The sequence below is a fragment of the Diorhabda sublineata genome, chromosome 9 (assembly GCF_026230105.1).
Source record: "Diorhabda sublineata isolate icDioSubl1.1 chromosome 9, icDioSubl1.1, whole genome shotgun sequence".
NCBI classification, from domain to species: domain Eukaryota; kingdom Metazoa; phylum Arthropoda; class Insecta; order Coleoptera; family Chrysomelidae; genus Diorhabda; species Diorhabda sublineata.
Genome location: NC_079482.1, coordinates 9,266,245 through 9,282,532, shown reverse-complemented (window position 1 = coordinate 9,282,532; position 16,288 = coordinate 9,266,245). Strand labels below are relative to the sequence as shown.

At 29.8% G+C, this 16,288-nt stretch overlaps 1 protein-coding gene across 3 annotated transcripts in view; it reads right to left on the bottom strand.

The window, feature by feature from the left end:
- LOC130448543 (uncharacterized) overlaps positions 1–16,288 on the bottom strand; it is a 70,377-nt gene that overhangs the window by 25,123 nt on the left and 28,966 nt on the right. Inside the window, exons 1-3 of one of the 3 annotated variants that reach the window (XM_056785948.1) lie at positions 10,802–10,938; positions 10,674–10,741; positions 3,941–4,001 (exon numbers count right to left, since the gene is read on the bottom strand). In XM_056785948.1, the coding sequence (XP_056641926.1) occupies positions 3,941–3,968 (28 nt within the window). In that variant the 5' untranslated portion in view covers positions 3,969–4,001; positions 10,674–10,741; positions 10,802–10,938. Of the gene's footprint in view, positions 1–3,940; positions 4,002–10,673; positions 10,742–10,801; positions 10,939–16,288 lie in introns of those variants that run through there. The other 2 variants (XM_056785947.1, XM_056785946.1) reach the window with 2 other exon arrangements.

Genomic DNA, 16,288 nt, shown 5'->3' with positions numbered 1-16,288 from the left:
CCAACAACTTAACTGAAAAATATCAAAATGTCGTAATAATTAATGATCACACATAAACTAATAAAAGAAAAATCAACGAAATTTAAATTCCGCCAATACAAGATAAACTTACGGAGGGAGAAACACCCAAAGAGTTTACTGTAAAAAATGCCCAAGAAAATTGGATTAGATGAAACAATGAAAATGCACTCGTGAAAAATAATTTTCAGGAGCACAGAGATGAGTTAATATTAAATTATAATCAAGACAGATTTGATCACCAATATTCATGGTTCACAAATCACGATCAAATCCTGAATTCGCGAAACCAAGATAAAAAACGATTAAGAAGATACATTTCAGAAAGCTCCATTGACTCTAGTAGCGTCACAACCATCAAATTAGAAATGGATCTACTGCAATGGAATTTGAATGGTTATTCACACTATGAAATGTTGAAAAAACTTTTATTTAATTACAAATCAAACACTATATGTCTGAAAAACTAAAACGTATACAATAAAAATAAATGTCGCCATATACGTCGAAAATAATATTCAATCGAATAAAATTGATATAAACAGAGATCTAGAAGCTGTTGCAGTTACTGTTTTCTATCCATCTAAAATAAATATTTCTAATATTTATATTCCTTCCAATATTTATCTCAATAAAAATATTTGGAGAATTTAATTCAACAAATACCTCAACCTCGTATAATTGTCTTAGACTTCAGCAGAGACAACTTCTATGAGGATCAGACAAGCAGGATGATATAGGTAACTTGATTAAGGAAATTATTATAGACTTAGCAATATGTGATCCTGCTATTACTCCTTTCTTTAACTTGGAAGTAGTGTCATACCTCTATGATAGCGACCATTTCCCAATAATAATTTCTGACTTTAAAACTAGCGCAGAAAATAATGAACCTTTAGAAAAATGGCGTCTCAAAAATGCAAACTGGAATCTGTTTTCCGAGAATTTGAAAACATTACTTACTCAATACAAAATAACAGATGATATCGATTAAACGGTAACAAACTTACTAACTTAATGAAACAAGCCGCAAATAACAGTATTGCATGACAAAAACAATAAAAGGTCACAATCCAGGATTTTGATGGAATGACGAATATCGACGAACCACGAAAGCACGTAAAGCAGCATTTAATCGCTACAAAACACATAAAAACCCTGAAAATCTAAAAGTTTCAAGAACCTAGGAGCTAAGGCAAGGTATACAAATGAAAAGAGTGAAAGGAAATTATGGGAGACATACGTACATACAAAATATAAATAGCTCAACCAATATTAGTACTAGTTGGAAAAAATTAGGCAAATATCCAGTTACAAATCATATCAGAAAATTACGGCCTTAGAAGATGACGGACAACCCTAAACCCTATTAACCCTCACCCTAATACTAGTTGACCTACAAAACTGAGCTCCTTAAAAAATATCTATACCAACAACCCTCTTGAACAAATCAAAAAACTATTGCATCTAATACAAAACAACTTAGATGTCAGATTTTTTTGGGTGCCATCTCAACAAAGGATATAAGGAAAAGAAGATGCTGACAAATACGCCAAAGACGCTACGGTTTGCAGTGATGTACATATAATGAATAGTACGGTATGTAGTGACGTGGAAGCATATATCAAAATAAAAATTAATCTTCAATGGCAATCTGAGCGGCAAAGATCATTTCAAAAATTAAAACAAATAAAGGAAAGTGTTGAACAGTGGCCGTAAATATGCAATAATCGCCCAAAACAATAGTAACTAAATTAAGAATAGGTCACACTAAAATTACGCACGAACTTTTACTATGTAGAAGTAACAAAGCTATGTGTGCAAATTATAACCGAGAACTTACTATAGGACATATACTTTTAGAATGTACATTATACGCGTCGCAAAGACAATAATGTAATTTTCCAAATGACATGAAAACCCTACTAGGAAAGAATTGCGACGTGATTATATCTATAAGTATCTGTTAAATATGTCTTTAATTGACAAGTTGTGATTATATTACCAAATTCATCGCTAATAACTAACATGATTGATCGAAATACTTGAAATAAAAAGATCGTGGACTTTATTTCCCTTTATCCTTATTTGAAGGGGTGGACAACTTACTTGGTTTTTGAGAATACTTTCTATGTACGAAATTTAGTAATGTGCCTTTCTTTTCCTTCTTACTCATTCGGGTTATTGAGGGCGATTAGGTACATAGTTGCCAGGTATATTTTTCAACAAAGGTTACATTATTTTCTAAACTAGTAAATCATTATTATTATATGTAGGTTCTGTTGCAATATTGGTAGTCGACCGATGACACTTTGGCTTTTGAACGGATAGCTGGATATTTCGCAGGCCAGTAAATATTTCTTATGCATCGGCAGTTGAGAAACACTGAGGTACATGACCTATCAGCTGATTGCGGATCCTAACCCGGAATGAAATCTTTATTACAGTTTCCTAACGTCACGTTTAATTTTCAATGGAAATTTCAAATTTAAAAATTGATCTATAAAGATCTATGATTTTTATAATTTTTTTATGCGTTAATTTTTCCAAGTGAATAATTTAGATGTATAATAAATTTAAGATGTTTGATAATTTTTATTGACCAGTTATCAACGATTTATCCAATCACACGGATTTTATATTAAAAATACAATAAGCTACTTTATTGTTGAAATGCCAAAAAGTATAATAACCGCAAATCTCAATAAACTATCAATTACGGTATTCATGAGAACTAATTATAGACATAGCGGGTATTTACCCACTGGTATTCTAGGATAGAAAGAATCCTATCATAAGACTACAACTCGATTAACACAATCAGTTTATTATGAAAAACGATTTATGTGATCCTGATCAGTTTCCGAACATTAACGGGTTAATCCGACCATAGTTTCCAAAAAGTCGTTTTGTGTGTTAATTATTCGCAATTAGAGATCAAGTCACGAAAGAAGGTGATTTAATTTTTTTATTGAATGTGTGGAACAACTATATAATATACTTAATAGCATTTTCATCGTTTCTCTATAATCATATGTATTTTTTATTATTTATAGACATTAGATGAACGAAAGTATCATTTCCCATCACAAATAATTATTTGTTCATGCGAACATTTTACTATTACCAAAAGAATTTTGACACTAACACGACCCACTTTCTGACATAGCAGTATGAACAAATCTATGAAACACGAATGAACAAAATAATTTCGACAGTTGGTTGATACTATTAAGCCGATATTCATCACATTTTTAATACAATGTAAAAAGTGAAGTAAAAAGTTTAAATGGTCGAACCATATTGTAGACAATAATCATAATTTATTCTAAAGCCTAAGTTTGAAATTTAATTTTGTATCACCGGAACGATTAGAAAGTAGACTAATAGTTCATAATGGATTGCTACTCAAGTTTTGAGATACAAGAACACTGATGCGAATATGTCAAATCTGATAATAAAAACGTTCAACAGTTAATACATCGAATCGATGGGTCATCAGCCATGCAGTCCTTGTTTGGCACTCAATAATTTATTAATCCTGCAGATCAAAAATGAATTACAAGGTCAACGTTTTTCTACACCTGAAGAAGCGGTTGATGCATTGAAATCACAAACATGCTTCGACAATTGGTTGAAACGCATGCAAAACTGTGTTGATTTGAATGGAGATTATTTAGAAAAACAATAAAGCCATATCTAATTATAAATATTTGTATCTCAAAACTTAAGTAGCAACCCTTGTATATAGAAATTCGGATGATCGAATTATTTTAATACTTTAACTGCGACAACCTATATATGTGATAATTTTAGTTTCAGCTGGATTTTTGACTTTGTTCTTCCCACTATCAAAATCCAAACTGTACATTATCGATAATTTGACGTCAAAAACTGATAATCTAATGAAATTAATACGTACCTAACAGTAATTGAAGCTTGACTCCCATAATGTTGGCATTGTTGTGAGTCTACTGGCTCGTCTGTAAGAGAGAGAAAAATTACGATTTGCATACTTAATTCCTTTATAAAAATAAATTTATTTATCCTCATTAAGGTGATAAATCTTAAAAAAACATCTCATATATTATCATCAAACAGGTCAAAGTGAGGATTATTCACTTTTATTATCTGTTTTATAAATATCTTTTTAGCACGGCCCATTCAAAGATTGAATCTGAATTTAAAATAATTTTTATATTATATAGAAAATGTAAGATAATGCAGTTTTTACGGTAAATGTCTATAAACTGGACTATAGAGCGTAAAAAAGGTAAAATTGATACTTTTCATTCGAATTTTTACTAGATTTAGATTTAAACGTTCTCCAAAGTCTTCTAAATCCTAGCTACCATCTATTTTAATCCTTCCATATATATTTTGTTAGTTCTCTCCCCTTCGTATCCTTACCCATGACTTCCTCCCATTATCTCATTATTCTGTTACACTATTCTCATTATCAAATTTTCTATATCTATTGGATTTATGTAAAATTTTGAGAGTTAATATCCGAAACTTGACGGAAACAACGATATAATCACCTTAGCAACAGTTCTGATTTTTCAAAAAGTGTATTTATATATAGAATGAAGCATCCAGGGAAATTCGATTCCAAAATCTACCCGTGGATTATTTATAGCCGAGAACCCTCAACTTTAAGTGGAAGTAAACGATGTAAAATAGTGGCAGTTGCAACAATTATAAATAATCTTTCTTCTTGTGATTACACTGGTTTTGTCTGATGATGTATATCCATATTAGTGTATCCTCATTAACAATATATAATATTTTCTTTAAATCGCATCCAATCTTTTGTGGTAGCTACATATCCATGTGCTGAACTGCCTGTTCCAAAGCCTCCAAATCAACCAGAAATTCAGGATTGTACACGGAAAATCATTTTAAGTCAGCACGATAAGGTATCTGAAGTTATGAACCGTCAACTTCAAAAGAACCGTACTTATTAAGACAAAGTGATTTAAACGATTTAGTACGTGATAAATCCATATAAGAAAACGCTGATCTTTTATAATCTAGATTAATTGACTGGAATGTACTTTATAATTTGGAGGATGTGAGTTACGATCAAGACTATAATCTAGTTTATTATCAAGTTACAAAGCTGAAATTTTTTAGTTTTTCTAGATAGTCTTCGTCACCCTCTACACACTTTTACGCGAATCCGGCTGGGCTGTTCTCTATACTTCGCAGCAGACCAGTCTCACATCCAATGTAGCTACTTCTATGACACTAAGTTTTTCGTACGTTTATCCATAAATTGCGGTTCATATTTGAACCAGCCTCGTATGTTAAGCAATAATATTTAGAAATGTAGCTGATATTTGTACTTTTTACGAAAATATATGTTTTGATGTCCCAAGAAAACCTGACGTGTCAATTTTTTATCGGTCACATATTATTGTTTGGTGGCATTAATACATTCATAATTTCATATGTGACCAAAAACTTTGAATTTTGTTAATCACTCAGGAGCAGTTTCATTTAATATCAGACGTTTTTGTTTCTAGTAACATAAATTACAATTTTTATTGGTTTATTCCAGTGATATACAAGAAAAATGGATAAAATAAAAAAATAAGCATTTTATCTCTCAAAAAGGACACTAGGAATAAAAAGTTTTACTTAGGAATGTATACTTTAACAAATAAAACAACTTTATCAATTAAAAATTTATGCACCACGTTATAAGATGATAATTTTCCTCCAATGACATTTATATCTAAAGAAACTGTACTCCAATGACATTTATATCTAAAGAAACTGTAGACTACCAAAGCAATTTATATTTTTAACCATATTTGATTCAACTTGCTCAGTATAAATCAAATTTTGTAAACAATACACTAACTTCCCGTTAATATTTTGGCTTGAAATTTTGCATGCTTATTCATTACTGATGACATAAATCAATTAAAAAACCCATCGATTAACTAGTCAATTAGTTTTCATTAATTAATTTAGTATATCATATGGACAATAGATGCTCGCAATGAACATTAATGTTGCGTGATTTCATAATTCGATCCTTGATTTCAAATCCTACTTATACTAATTATATTACTACGTTATCGACTGTTTCATCTCATGATACCTTTAGATACTAGATATACAATAACACTATTTCTCGAATCTATTTAAAATTTAAAAAATTATAACTGTTGAATAATAATGCTAGTTTGTATTTCTTACCCAAAGAATGCTTTCCGTACATTGCTTTGTTACATTAGGACTAGTAATAAGCTCAAAACAAAAAATATCAAGCATAACCATTGAGGACATTCTTCAGATTTCACAATATTTTAATAAAATATGACAATGAACAAAGGATATAAGACGATAATTGTTCTGTGGTTTGGAGCTACCTGCCATGCATAATGAGGTAATTTAATTAAGTATAGTATTTATACAATTTCTATATTTGAAAGCATTTGACACGCGATTAATCAATAAGAAAATTGAGAGTTGGATGAATGACTATGAGGCCACAGATTGATTGTTTGTATTTGCCAATATATTTAGACAAACGAATGAGATCAAAAAGAATTCGGCAATATAAGAAATAAAAAGTATAACTTGAAATAAACGAATTCAAATTCTAAAATAACTCAACATGAAAATATGTTAATACATTCTTGATGACTTCTCCAAACTGATAACCAAGCACAATTTGGCATAATTATGTTTACTAAAAATGAAATTTTGCATATCTTGTCACGAGTAAATATTCCTTTGTAGGACTGGATTGCAACTTGTTGGCACTAAATACGAAATTTTTCAAGTATCTAAAAGCTACTACATTATTCGGACCGCGGAGTTAACAAAGAACTGAAATTCGAGGCAAGTGTCCCCACACTCTGTAACTTCGCAAGGAACTCGGTCTCACAGAATGTCATTGTCTGATTGGAATTTTCTGCTTATCAAAATAGAGCCCTCAATTTCTAAATAAGGTATTATTTAAAAGTATTAAACTGAAATTAGTCGAGTAGTGGATTCACCTACTTCCTGTTTCATCATCATTTCCATCACGTTTAGTAATTGTAGTTGCTGATTTTTTTCATACAATAATCACTTGGTCTCCTCAATTTTTTTTGGTGAAATGTTATATTTTCAACTCCAATTCACACGAAAAAGCATGACAAAATAGTAACACATTTTATCTTTCAACTAAATGGGATAACACAATACACTCAAAACGATGGCTCCTTTTAGACAATTTGGACGAGAAAATATTAAAGATTGGCCAATATACAAATAAGGATAGACAAAAACACCTCAAGCAAGTAAAAGGAAACTGGAAAGTAGTATCGCTATCTTAAATTAAATTTGAGTTAATAAAATTTGAATGTGCACATATCTTTTATGCTAGATTAATAGATATCAATTGTTTTTTGAGTGAATTCCAGATGGCATTTTGGAGATCATCCAAATTATGAAATTTTTCATCATTAAGAAAATATGGTAGCAATTGGAATAAATGGAAATCCGAGTTTGCCATATCAGAAGATCTCACACCAATTTATTCATTTTCTCCACGATGCAGTCTTGCGTTGTTGTGTTTATATTTATAAACACCGGTTACTATTCGATTGGTTCATTACATTTTTTCTAATATAATGCAATTGAATGGTCGGCCATGGTTAGTTAAGGGTGACTGCGACTTACTTGTTTGACTGACATGAATTTGCTTTCATTTCTGCCCTTAGTATGTCGTCGGGAACAGTATCAATAAAAAATATAACAAACGTCTAAGTAAACAATATAACACCTATTGCCATGTCATGTCATTGTCAAATATCAGTTTTTAACAAATAAATCCTAGCCAACTAACAATTAATTGTTAAATGGTATATTAGATATATTAAGGTACATAATTATTGTTTTGCAGAGAAAAATCAAAATATCCTAAGAACTAATAACTTTAGGTATAAGGAAAGACTAATGACGGCTATAATTCGTCAAATTGATATCTCAAATGACAAAGTAGGAATTGAACTTTATCAAACTAATCATCCTGAATATGTTCTGAAAATAATTGAACAAATCTATTGTATATTGACAATAACTAAGGACATTTATCTAGTATATTATTCTTTAACATCAATTCAATTCTTTCTTTGAAATATTCTGAATAAGTTAGAAATGTAATAACGTCACGATAATAGCAATGATAAATTTAAATCGTGAACAATATAAATAGTTTATTATTTATTTCCACCCACTATATTAATATAAAAAAATATTCAGCCTCACCTAAAAATTTACAAAAACATGAATGGGAACGCCGCTGAGCCCAGCCCATAATGTTTATTATTCTATACACCTTTTGAGTCTTTTCCTATTCTTCGTGCTCTTAGTATCTTTTAGTCATTGAAAGGCTGGGCAGGTATTTATTCATAATTCTTCAAGAGACTTATTGTACTAATTTTATGTACTGTTCATGAAGGCATTTTTCGAAGATAATTGAGTCGATAAAGGAAGTATAGATCACTTAATGGCGTTTTTGTTTATCTCAGATAAAAGTGGAATAACCTGGTATCACTATTATTTAGAAAACTATTTTTGTTATCACGTTAAGTAGAATTCTTTCAAATTCTAAATCAATCACCTTTAAAATATTATTTGTGGAATTAGTATAAAAGCTGAAATGGATTCTACTCTGTGTAAGACTGTTGGCTAATAATGGAACAAAAAAAGCGTCGTGAAGATGTTTCAATCGAGTGTTTAGCAATTTTTCAGAGAAATAAAGCCGAATTTAGGTACTTCTGGAATTATATAAATTCTAATGTTTGTTGGAATAAAAAAGGCCGAAAGACAATAATTAGATTTTTCCGTTTTTGCCGTTGCCAATTGCTGTTACAAAATTAAAAACATTAAAATATATATGACTATTTCCTTCGAAAAATTTAAGCCAACCAAAAAGCTGTAATATTTTATGTTTACCTAGCAACGATCAAATTTCAGCGATAATACTGCACTAGTGCAAATTATCGATAATTTTCGTCTAGGATTAATAAACATCATTTGGTTTTAATTTTATATTTTAAGAAAAGGAACAATTATTGTTTATTTTAAATTAAATTTTTCTCAGGAAATAGTCTGCCAAAATGCCCTCTCGTGCATGTCAAATTGTCTCATAATTTCCTCTCGTGCGCATTCGCGCACTCGAGAAAATTAAATTATCGACAATTTGATATGCACTCGGGACATTAATATTGACTATTTCCTTCAAAAAATTTAAGCCAACCAAAAAGCTGTAATATTTTATGTTTACCTAGCAACGATCAAATTTCAGTGATAATACTGCACTAGTGCAAATTATCGATAATTTGCACTAGTGCCAAATTTTCGTCTAGGATTAATAAACATCATTTGGTTTTAATTTTATATTTTAAGAAAAGGAACAATTATTGAAAATGCAATTAGAATATACAACTTTACTGGAGGCCGACGATGGTGTTTCTATGCTGCTTCCACCACTTCTTATTGTATAATTTAAAGAATAACAAATTTTAAACACAGAATTAAGTTTATTTTAAATAAAATTTTTCTCAGGAAATAGTCTGCCAAAATGCTCTCTTGTGCATGTCAAATTGTCTCATAATTTCCTCGAGTGCGCATTCGCGAGAAAATTAAATTATCGACAATTTGACATGCACTCGGGACATTAATATTGATAATTCATAGTTGCCGTTCGACGTCGCCATTGGTGACTTTCAACGAAACGAATTTTACGTTTTATCGTCGGCCATCCGTAGCAACTTTTGTAGCAATAGAAAAGAGCCAATCACATCCGTTTGCGTTGGCCACGTGATTTTCCTAATTCTCCCAATAAAAATAACTTTTCATTATTTTGCATAATTTCTTCCATAAATATTGGAAATTAGGTTAACGGCAGCAATGTCAAGTTATGAATAGGGTCAATAGACGTCAAACGGCAAAACGGAAAAAGTTTATGAATCAGCCTTAATGCTTGTTATTGAACCATTCAGCAGTTATCTTAAAAAGCACTCAACTTTGTGAATCATTACAATTCAATATTAAATAAAGTATGTACTCACAAGGAATAGGACAGTCTACTTTCATAACTCTACAATCCAATTCCGATGATTATAAACAAACCACTCCGTTCCTTTTCAAGAATGGATTATTTTTTCATATTTAAGCTTTTATCATTATTTATCCATGTACGTAATAATATTTTGCAAAATTTGTAAGGAATGTCGCATTGCGGTGTTTTTAATGAAACAGGGAAATCACAAATTCTTGGCATAAAATAAAAATACTGATGAGAAAATTAATGTCACTATTATGGAAGCGCGGAGTGTTTTCTAAGACATTTTAGAAGTAACTCTGTGTTTCGGAATAAAACTAGTAAAAAATAATGACGAGTGACATCGAGTCCTAAATATCGGTATCACCATTTTGAGCGAGTAAGGTAAATTTATTTCTTTAACACGGTCTGTATGTGATACGTCAAAATAACGTTTCGAGAAACTTTAATCGTTATATTCAGAGCTAAAGATTTTTGGAAAAAAATTAAAAGTTTCCAAATTATGCATTGAAAAATGATCACCATGCTTGATTTTTTTTTTGTGAAAAAAAATATATATTTTTTTTAAATTGTGAGTACTTACTCAACAAAACGATATCAACTTATATGCAAAATTGGTTGAAACATCGGGAATTGAGGGTGAGCAATTTCCTAAAGTTTTGAAAAACATTCAGTACATAAGAAAAACAAATGTATTCGAGATTCACATACCTACAATTCAGTTATACCTTTTTCTTGCATGCATAACCACTATAAAAAACACTGAACAAAATTTATAACACATTAATTCAACGTGTACACAATTTTCCACTATCTTCTCATTGTCTTTTGAAAATTTATCTTCTATTAAATCCGTATCTTATCTAAATATCCATTATCAGTTAATTATGAACGTGATCATTATTAAATATACAGTACAGTCTATCCTAATATAGAGTGAGCACACAAGTTTAAGTTATCCCGCCAATTATTTTATTGATTTTGAAGCACACATCACGTCTCACATCATGTATGTTACGCGTGACAGAACAGGATTTACAAACGAAGTAGAAGTAGTTATTTACTACTAGGTATTAGCTTATTATTTTTACATTTTTTTTAAACAAAAAGAAAACTACTGTTTGCATTGATTGAATTGTTACGTTAAGACAGCAAAAAAAATTAAAAGTATTATTGTATTTAAAATATATAGAACTTCAATTATTATATTTTGGAATATCATTAAAAACACATAAATAATTAATTAAGTAGTTTCATGCAAGTGTATTTTGTCAGAATACATTAACATAATTTAGCATGGGAGACTCAGAGATTCAAAATGAAGCAAAAAAAATTATATTCTACTTGCACGTTTAAAGCCATTCAATTTCAAAAATGTAATTGATTTCTGAATATTTTGTGCTCCATCTTGACCTTCTGGGTCCAGCATGCTTAGTTTTGTTGGACAAAGAACCGAAAACATTTTCTTGTCTCAATTAAAAACAAACATAAGTGGGCATCAAGCACCCCCCTACTTTTTTCAATAATCTGTCTACCCTTAATTATTTTCTAATTTTACTATTAAAACATTTATTTAATATAATATAATCATGACAGTATATTTTCTTCGATTTTTGATGACCGTGTGAATATTTAAATTAATTCAGTGTCCAAAAATTGATCAATATCTTGTTTCGAGCGTATTTATATTGTACGGGATGGTACACTGAAATTGCTTATTTTGATTTCTGCCAAATATGACCTGCATAACCTAAAAAATAATTTCTGACAAATAAGATCCTTCAAAACCTAAAAAATATTGGAAACTAAAAAAAAGTTTGAGACAAATTTTATTTGTGAAATCCGAGAAATTTCTCAATAATTCTCGTGCCCAACTACGATAGTTGCGCAGCGAAATAATTTACCTTAAAATCACCTTACAAGTTTGCTACTGCATATTAATAACTCAAATAAGCAGTTAGAAAACACATTTTCCGTTAAAACGTGAAATTTGATCATATTTCTACAATTTTAGAAAAAAAATGTATTCGTGTCAAGAATGCTCGAAAATATCCATATTGATTTTTTTTCATCAATCAAGCACGTCTATGTATAATTCCTTCAAAAATATTTCGTCTTGACTTAACAACCTGCCAACGGAGACTAATCTTTGGAAGCTGTACCAAAGTAAACGGAAACAAGGTCACAGTTCAAAATTCAAAAATAAATTCATTAGTACTTTCGTGTTTGTAGTTGGACAAATATGTTCAGAGAGAGAGAGAGAGAGAGAGGGAGAGAGAGAGAGAGAGAGAGATTGTTACAATTTATTTGTGAAAACTAAAAAACAAAGATAAAAATAACTTAATAAAGATACCAATAAAATAAAATAGGTAATAGTAATAGGTAATAATTAGTATAGTCCATAGCAAAAATAAAAACCAGTATGCAGCATGTCCAGAATTAAATATTGTTATTAGAATAGATATAGTAAGTCGTTTACAGAGTTGAAGAGACTTTCCAGTAAATATGCCCTCAAATTATTGCGGAATGTAGGAAAAGATGATATCATGATCATTACACACAAAATTTAATATTCTAATTTTAATCATGGCAGAATTACCTGTTAGTGTCTGAAGAAAAATTATTGATCAAGTTGAATTTGTTTGACCAAACTCCATTTTAGAAATGATTTTTTCCGAAAAAAAAATATTTTTAATCACAAAATGTTTTAGCAAAGTGTAATAACATCCATTTTTCCAACTTATTTGACTGAGAACGACAAATTTCACGAAACTTATTTGATAAAAGCAAAGTTGTGTCCAAATTATATCGGATCAACAATTGTTCGACCGAACTGAACCAAAATTTAGATTAAATTATACTCACAAAACCACAATGAAAAGCCATATATTGAAAAAATTAGAGCGAGAGCGAAAAAGAGAGGAACATTTGTAGACAAAAGCTTATAAGAACTAAGAAACAAACATACAAATAACTAAATAAAGATACAAACAAAATAAAATCTAAATATAAAGTAAACACAAGAAAACTACAATGAATAACGAATAACGAAAATGAAGAGCAGAATATGGCCAAACTAACCAAATCTGTATACAAAAAGCCATTTTTGGCCATATTTAACTTAATGATCATTTTTTGACAAGACTAAACCCTCAATAATAAAATATAAGAACACATATAAAAGCCATTTATCTTTCAAATTTATCCAAGATAAGCTGTTTTTAACCAAATTACACTGACAATTTTAATATTTTCAAATTAATAACATATTCTTCAAATCAAAACAGATTATAATTCCATTTAGTGGAAAAATTAGAATAGATGGTGACAATTTAATCAACAATTTATTGTCTAAATTGACCTTAGAAATGCCATTTTTTGACAGAATGAAAAAAAGATAACGTATTTTATAGCAAATTAAAATCGGATAATCGATTTATGACCTGAGTAAACTTCTATAAATCAATGTTTTTAATATTTAAATTCATAAAAGCCAATTGTTGACTCAAATCAACCTTAATAATGTTTTATATAACTGTATTTAGAAAAACAGAACAGACAAAATCAACCAAAATTACAGTGGTATCAAACAATTCCCCATAAATGTAAATTTCATATTTTCTTTCTCAATTCACACAAGCTTGTTTGCTTAAGCCGGTACCACACGATGCGTCCAATACTTCCAACGTTTGACGCTGGGCTGGTATGATTTACTTTCTAAGTTGGCACTGGAACGTTGACCATGGAAAGTCAGTTTTTTTGACCTTCGTCAAAGGAGTACCCAGCATTCGAATTAAGTTAAAACTAACACTTGTGGTACAACTACACACACTTCTTGTCCTTTTGCCCATGAATGCTATTTGTTTTGTATGAAAAAACAAAGTTACCAGTATCATCTAGTTTATTTTAAGGGAGTTTATATGTCGTATGTCTTTCTTATTTCTTTAGGTAAGTTTCGGTAAGGTTCCAGCCTTCGCTCCTTGTTCAGCCAACGATGGAAGTTGGATGTTTCGTACGAATTTTTCTAAGTAATTAAATTTTAATAATTTCATTTAGTTTCTAAGTTTTTTCTAAGAAAATGTATCGAAATAACATCGACGTTTGCTTCGCTATTTAATGTAGAAAATAGAAAATGGTATTTTTTGTTCAGAAACGGAAGATAACCATTTAAGTAACAGATTTTCACGCTGGAGAACCATGAATGTCTAATTATTCTAGTCTGATTATTATTAGAGATGATCCTAGTGAATTGTTTGTTCGAATATACAGTGAACTCATTTGTGTAGCACAGTAAAAAGTAAATGGAAAATAAGAAATAGAAGTGACACTTACTACAAGGAAGATCTTGTACTTGTTATTGTAATTTTTTTGTTGGAGGCAAGCTGCAATTTTTTTCAAATATCTAGTTACTTTTCACCTACCATCCAAGCAAATGATAGATCAGCTGATCGGTTGAGCACTTTTCTAAAACTAACTTTCATTTACTAGTGTAAGACTAACTCAATTGTTAATTCGTGGTTTTTGTTGCTAGTCTATTCACTTCATTTTTAATTCTACAAGCTACACAAATATGAAAAGTTTCATTTTAGTCAGTAGCGGCTATACAATTGCAAAGGTTTTACATAACGTCAAATTGCATGCAATGTTCACCATATGCAAGAATATGCATGCAACCCATAGAAGTTTTGTCTTTCTTCATATCAAGTGGTCTTTAAGAAAACCAACAAAACTGAAATTTTTTTTCTACATTACATTACAAAAGCTGAATTTGACAAAAGTAGGCTGAAGTCTAGTGAAGTAAATCTGACCTAATTTGCAATTTCAATATAAATATATATAATATAAATTTCAACTATAAGAAAGGGAGAAAGAAATAAAATAATCCTTATTACAAATTTGCCGTTGACCAAAGTTAAAACTAATATTGTTATCGAAAATTATAGAAATGATTCCAGACAATCAAATAAACGGAGGGTAATTCAATAATGTAATACAGATTTGCTAAGGGAAAAAAAGAATAAAATAATCTGTAGATAACATCTGGATATACCTACCTTGATAAGTCGTAAAAAATAGATGAAAGCAGAGATGGGAGAAAACCGACTGGGTATTGTATATAATAATAAAATCACTGAAAAGTAAGCGGAGAAAATATAGGAAGTCTGCAATAGATAAGAAAAATGACGAATGAGGACAGTGAGAAAAAAATCATAAAGAATAAGTTTTAGTAAAAAATAAAGCCAGAAATAAAGACATTTTTAATGAAAAATTAGAAATATCGACATAAATGAATGGAGCCAACTATATATGAAAAAAACCATATTGTAATGAAGCTCACAATTAAAAAAATAAATATTTCGAAACAAAAGAAACCAGTAAATATTTAAAAACTATTGGAAAACTTTATTTTTAATAATATCCGGCTCTTTTCTGTAAAATAATACAGATTAAATATAATTTATGAGTAATAAGTGTGTCAAGATAGAAAAAGTTAACAACCTCAAGGATAATTCATCTATTAAATTTTTACAACAAGGACAAACTAAGTGAGTTTAAGAGATAATTGTACATGCAGGTCGCAAAATAGTGAAAAAGGTTGTTTTTACTAATAATGGCATAATTCTTGCAACAAATTATTTTATATTCATGTCATAGAAAGCAATAAAGCGATCATTGTTAAGAATAGGTTAAATTGAGGATATAACAAATGTAAAAAATAAAAATTATAATAATACATTCTTTTCTTCACTTTGTTTCTTTGTTTGTTTGTGAGTGATTACACAATTTGGAGACATAATTTTGATTTGAATTCCAACACCCCAAATGTTTTCCAAACATAAAATACTTCCGTTATTGCACACATCCGTTATTGCAATGGCCAAAATTAATAACTTGAAGTTTGAATTGCTACCTCAAAACCCTATTAGGTAGATCTAGCATTTTTATACAACGTAAGTTGTTGAAATTTCAAAAGATGAATTATGATATCAAATTTTTCAACTCAGCATACTTCAAATCATCAGCGCTATTCTGGAAGGTTTTTGGACTGTTAATTATCGTTAATTATTGTTAATTATACAGCTGGACAATTTTTTCCCTTATTCCCTATTAAAGAAACATTTGTGCAAGTTTGGTGCGATTTTTTTAATTTTATGGCATTATCGGCTCAGTTGCTGAATTTATTGGAGTGAGGACATA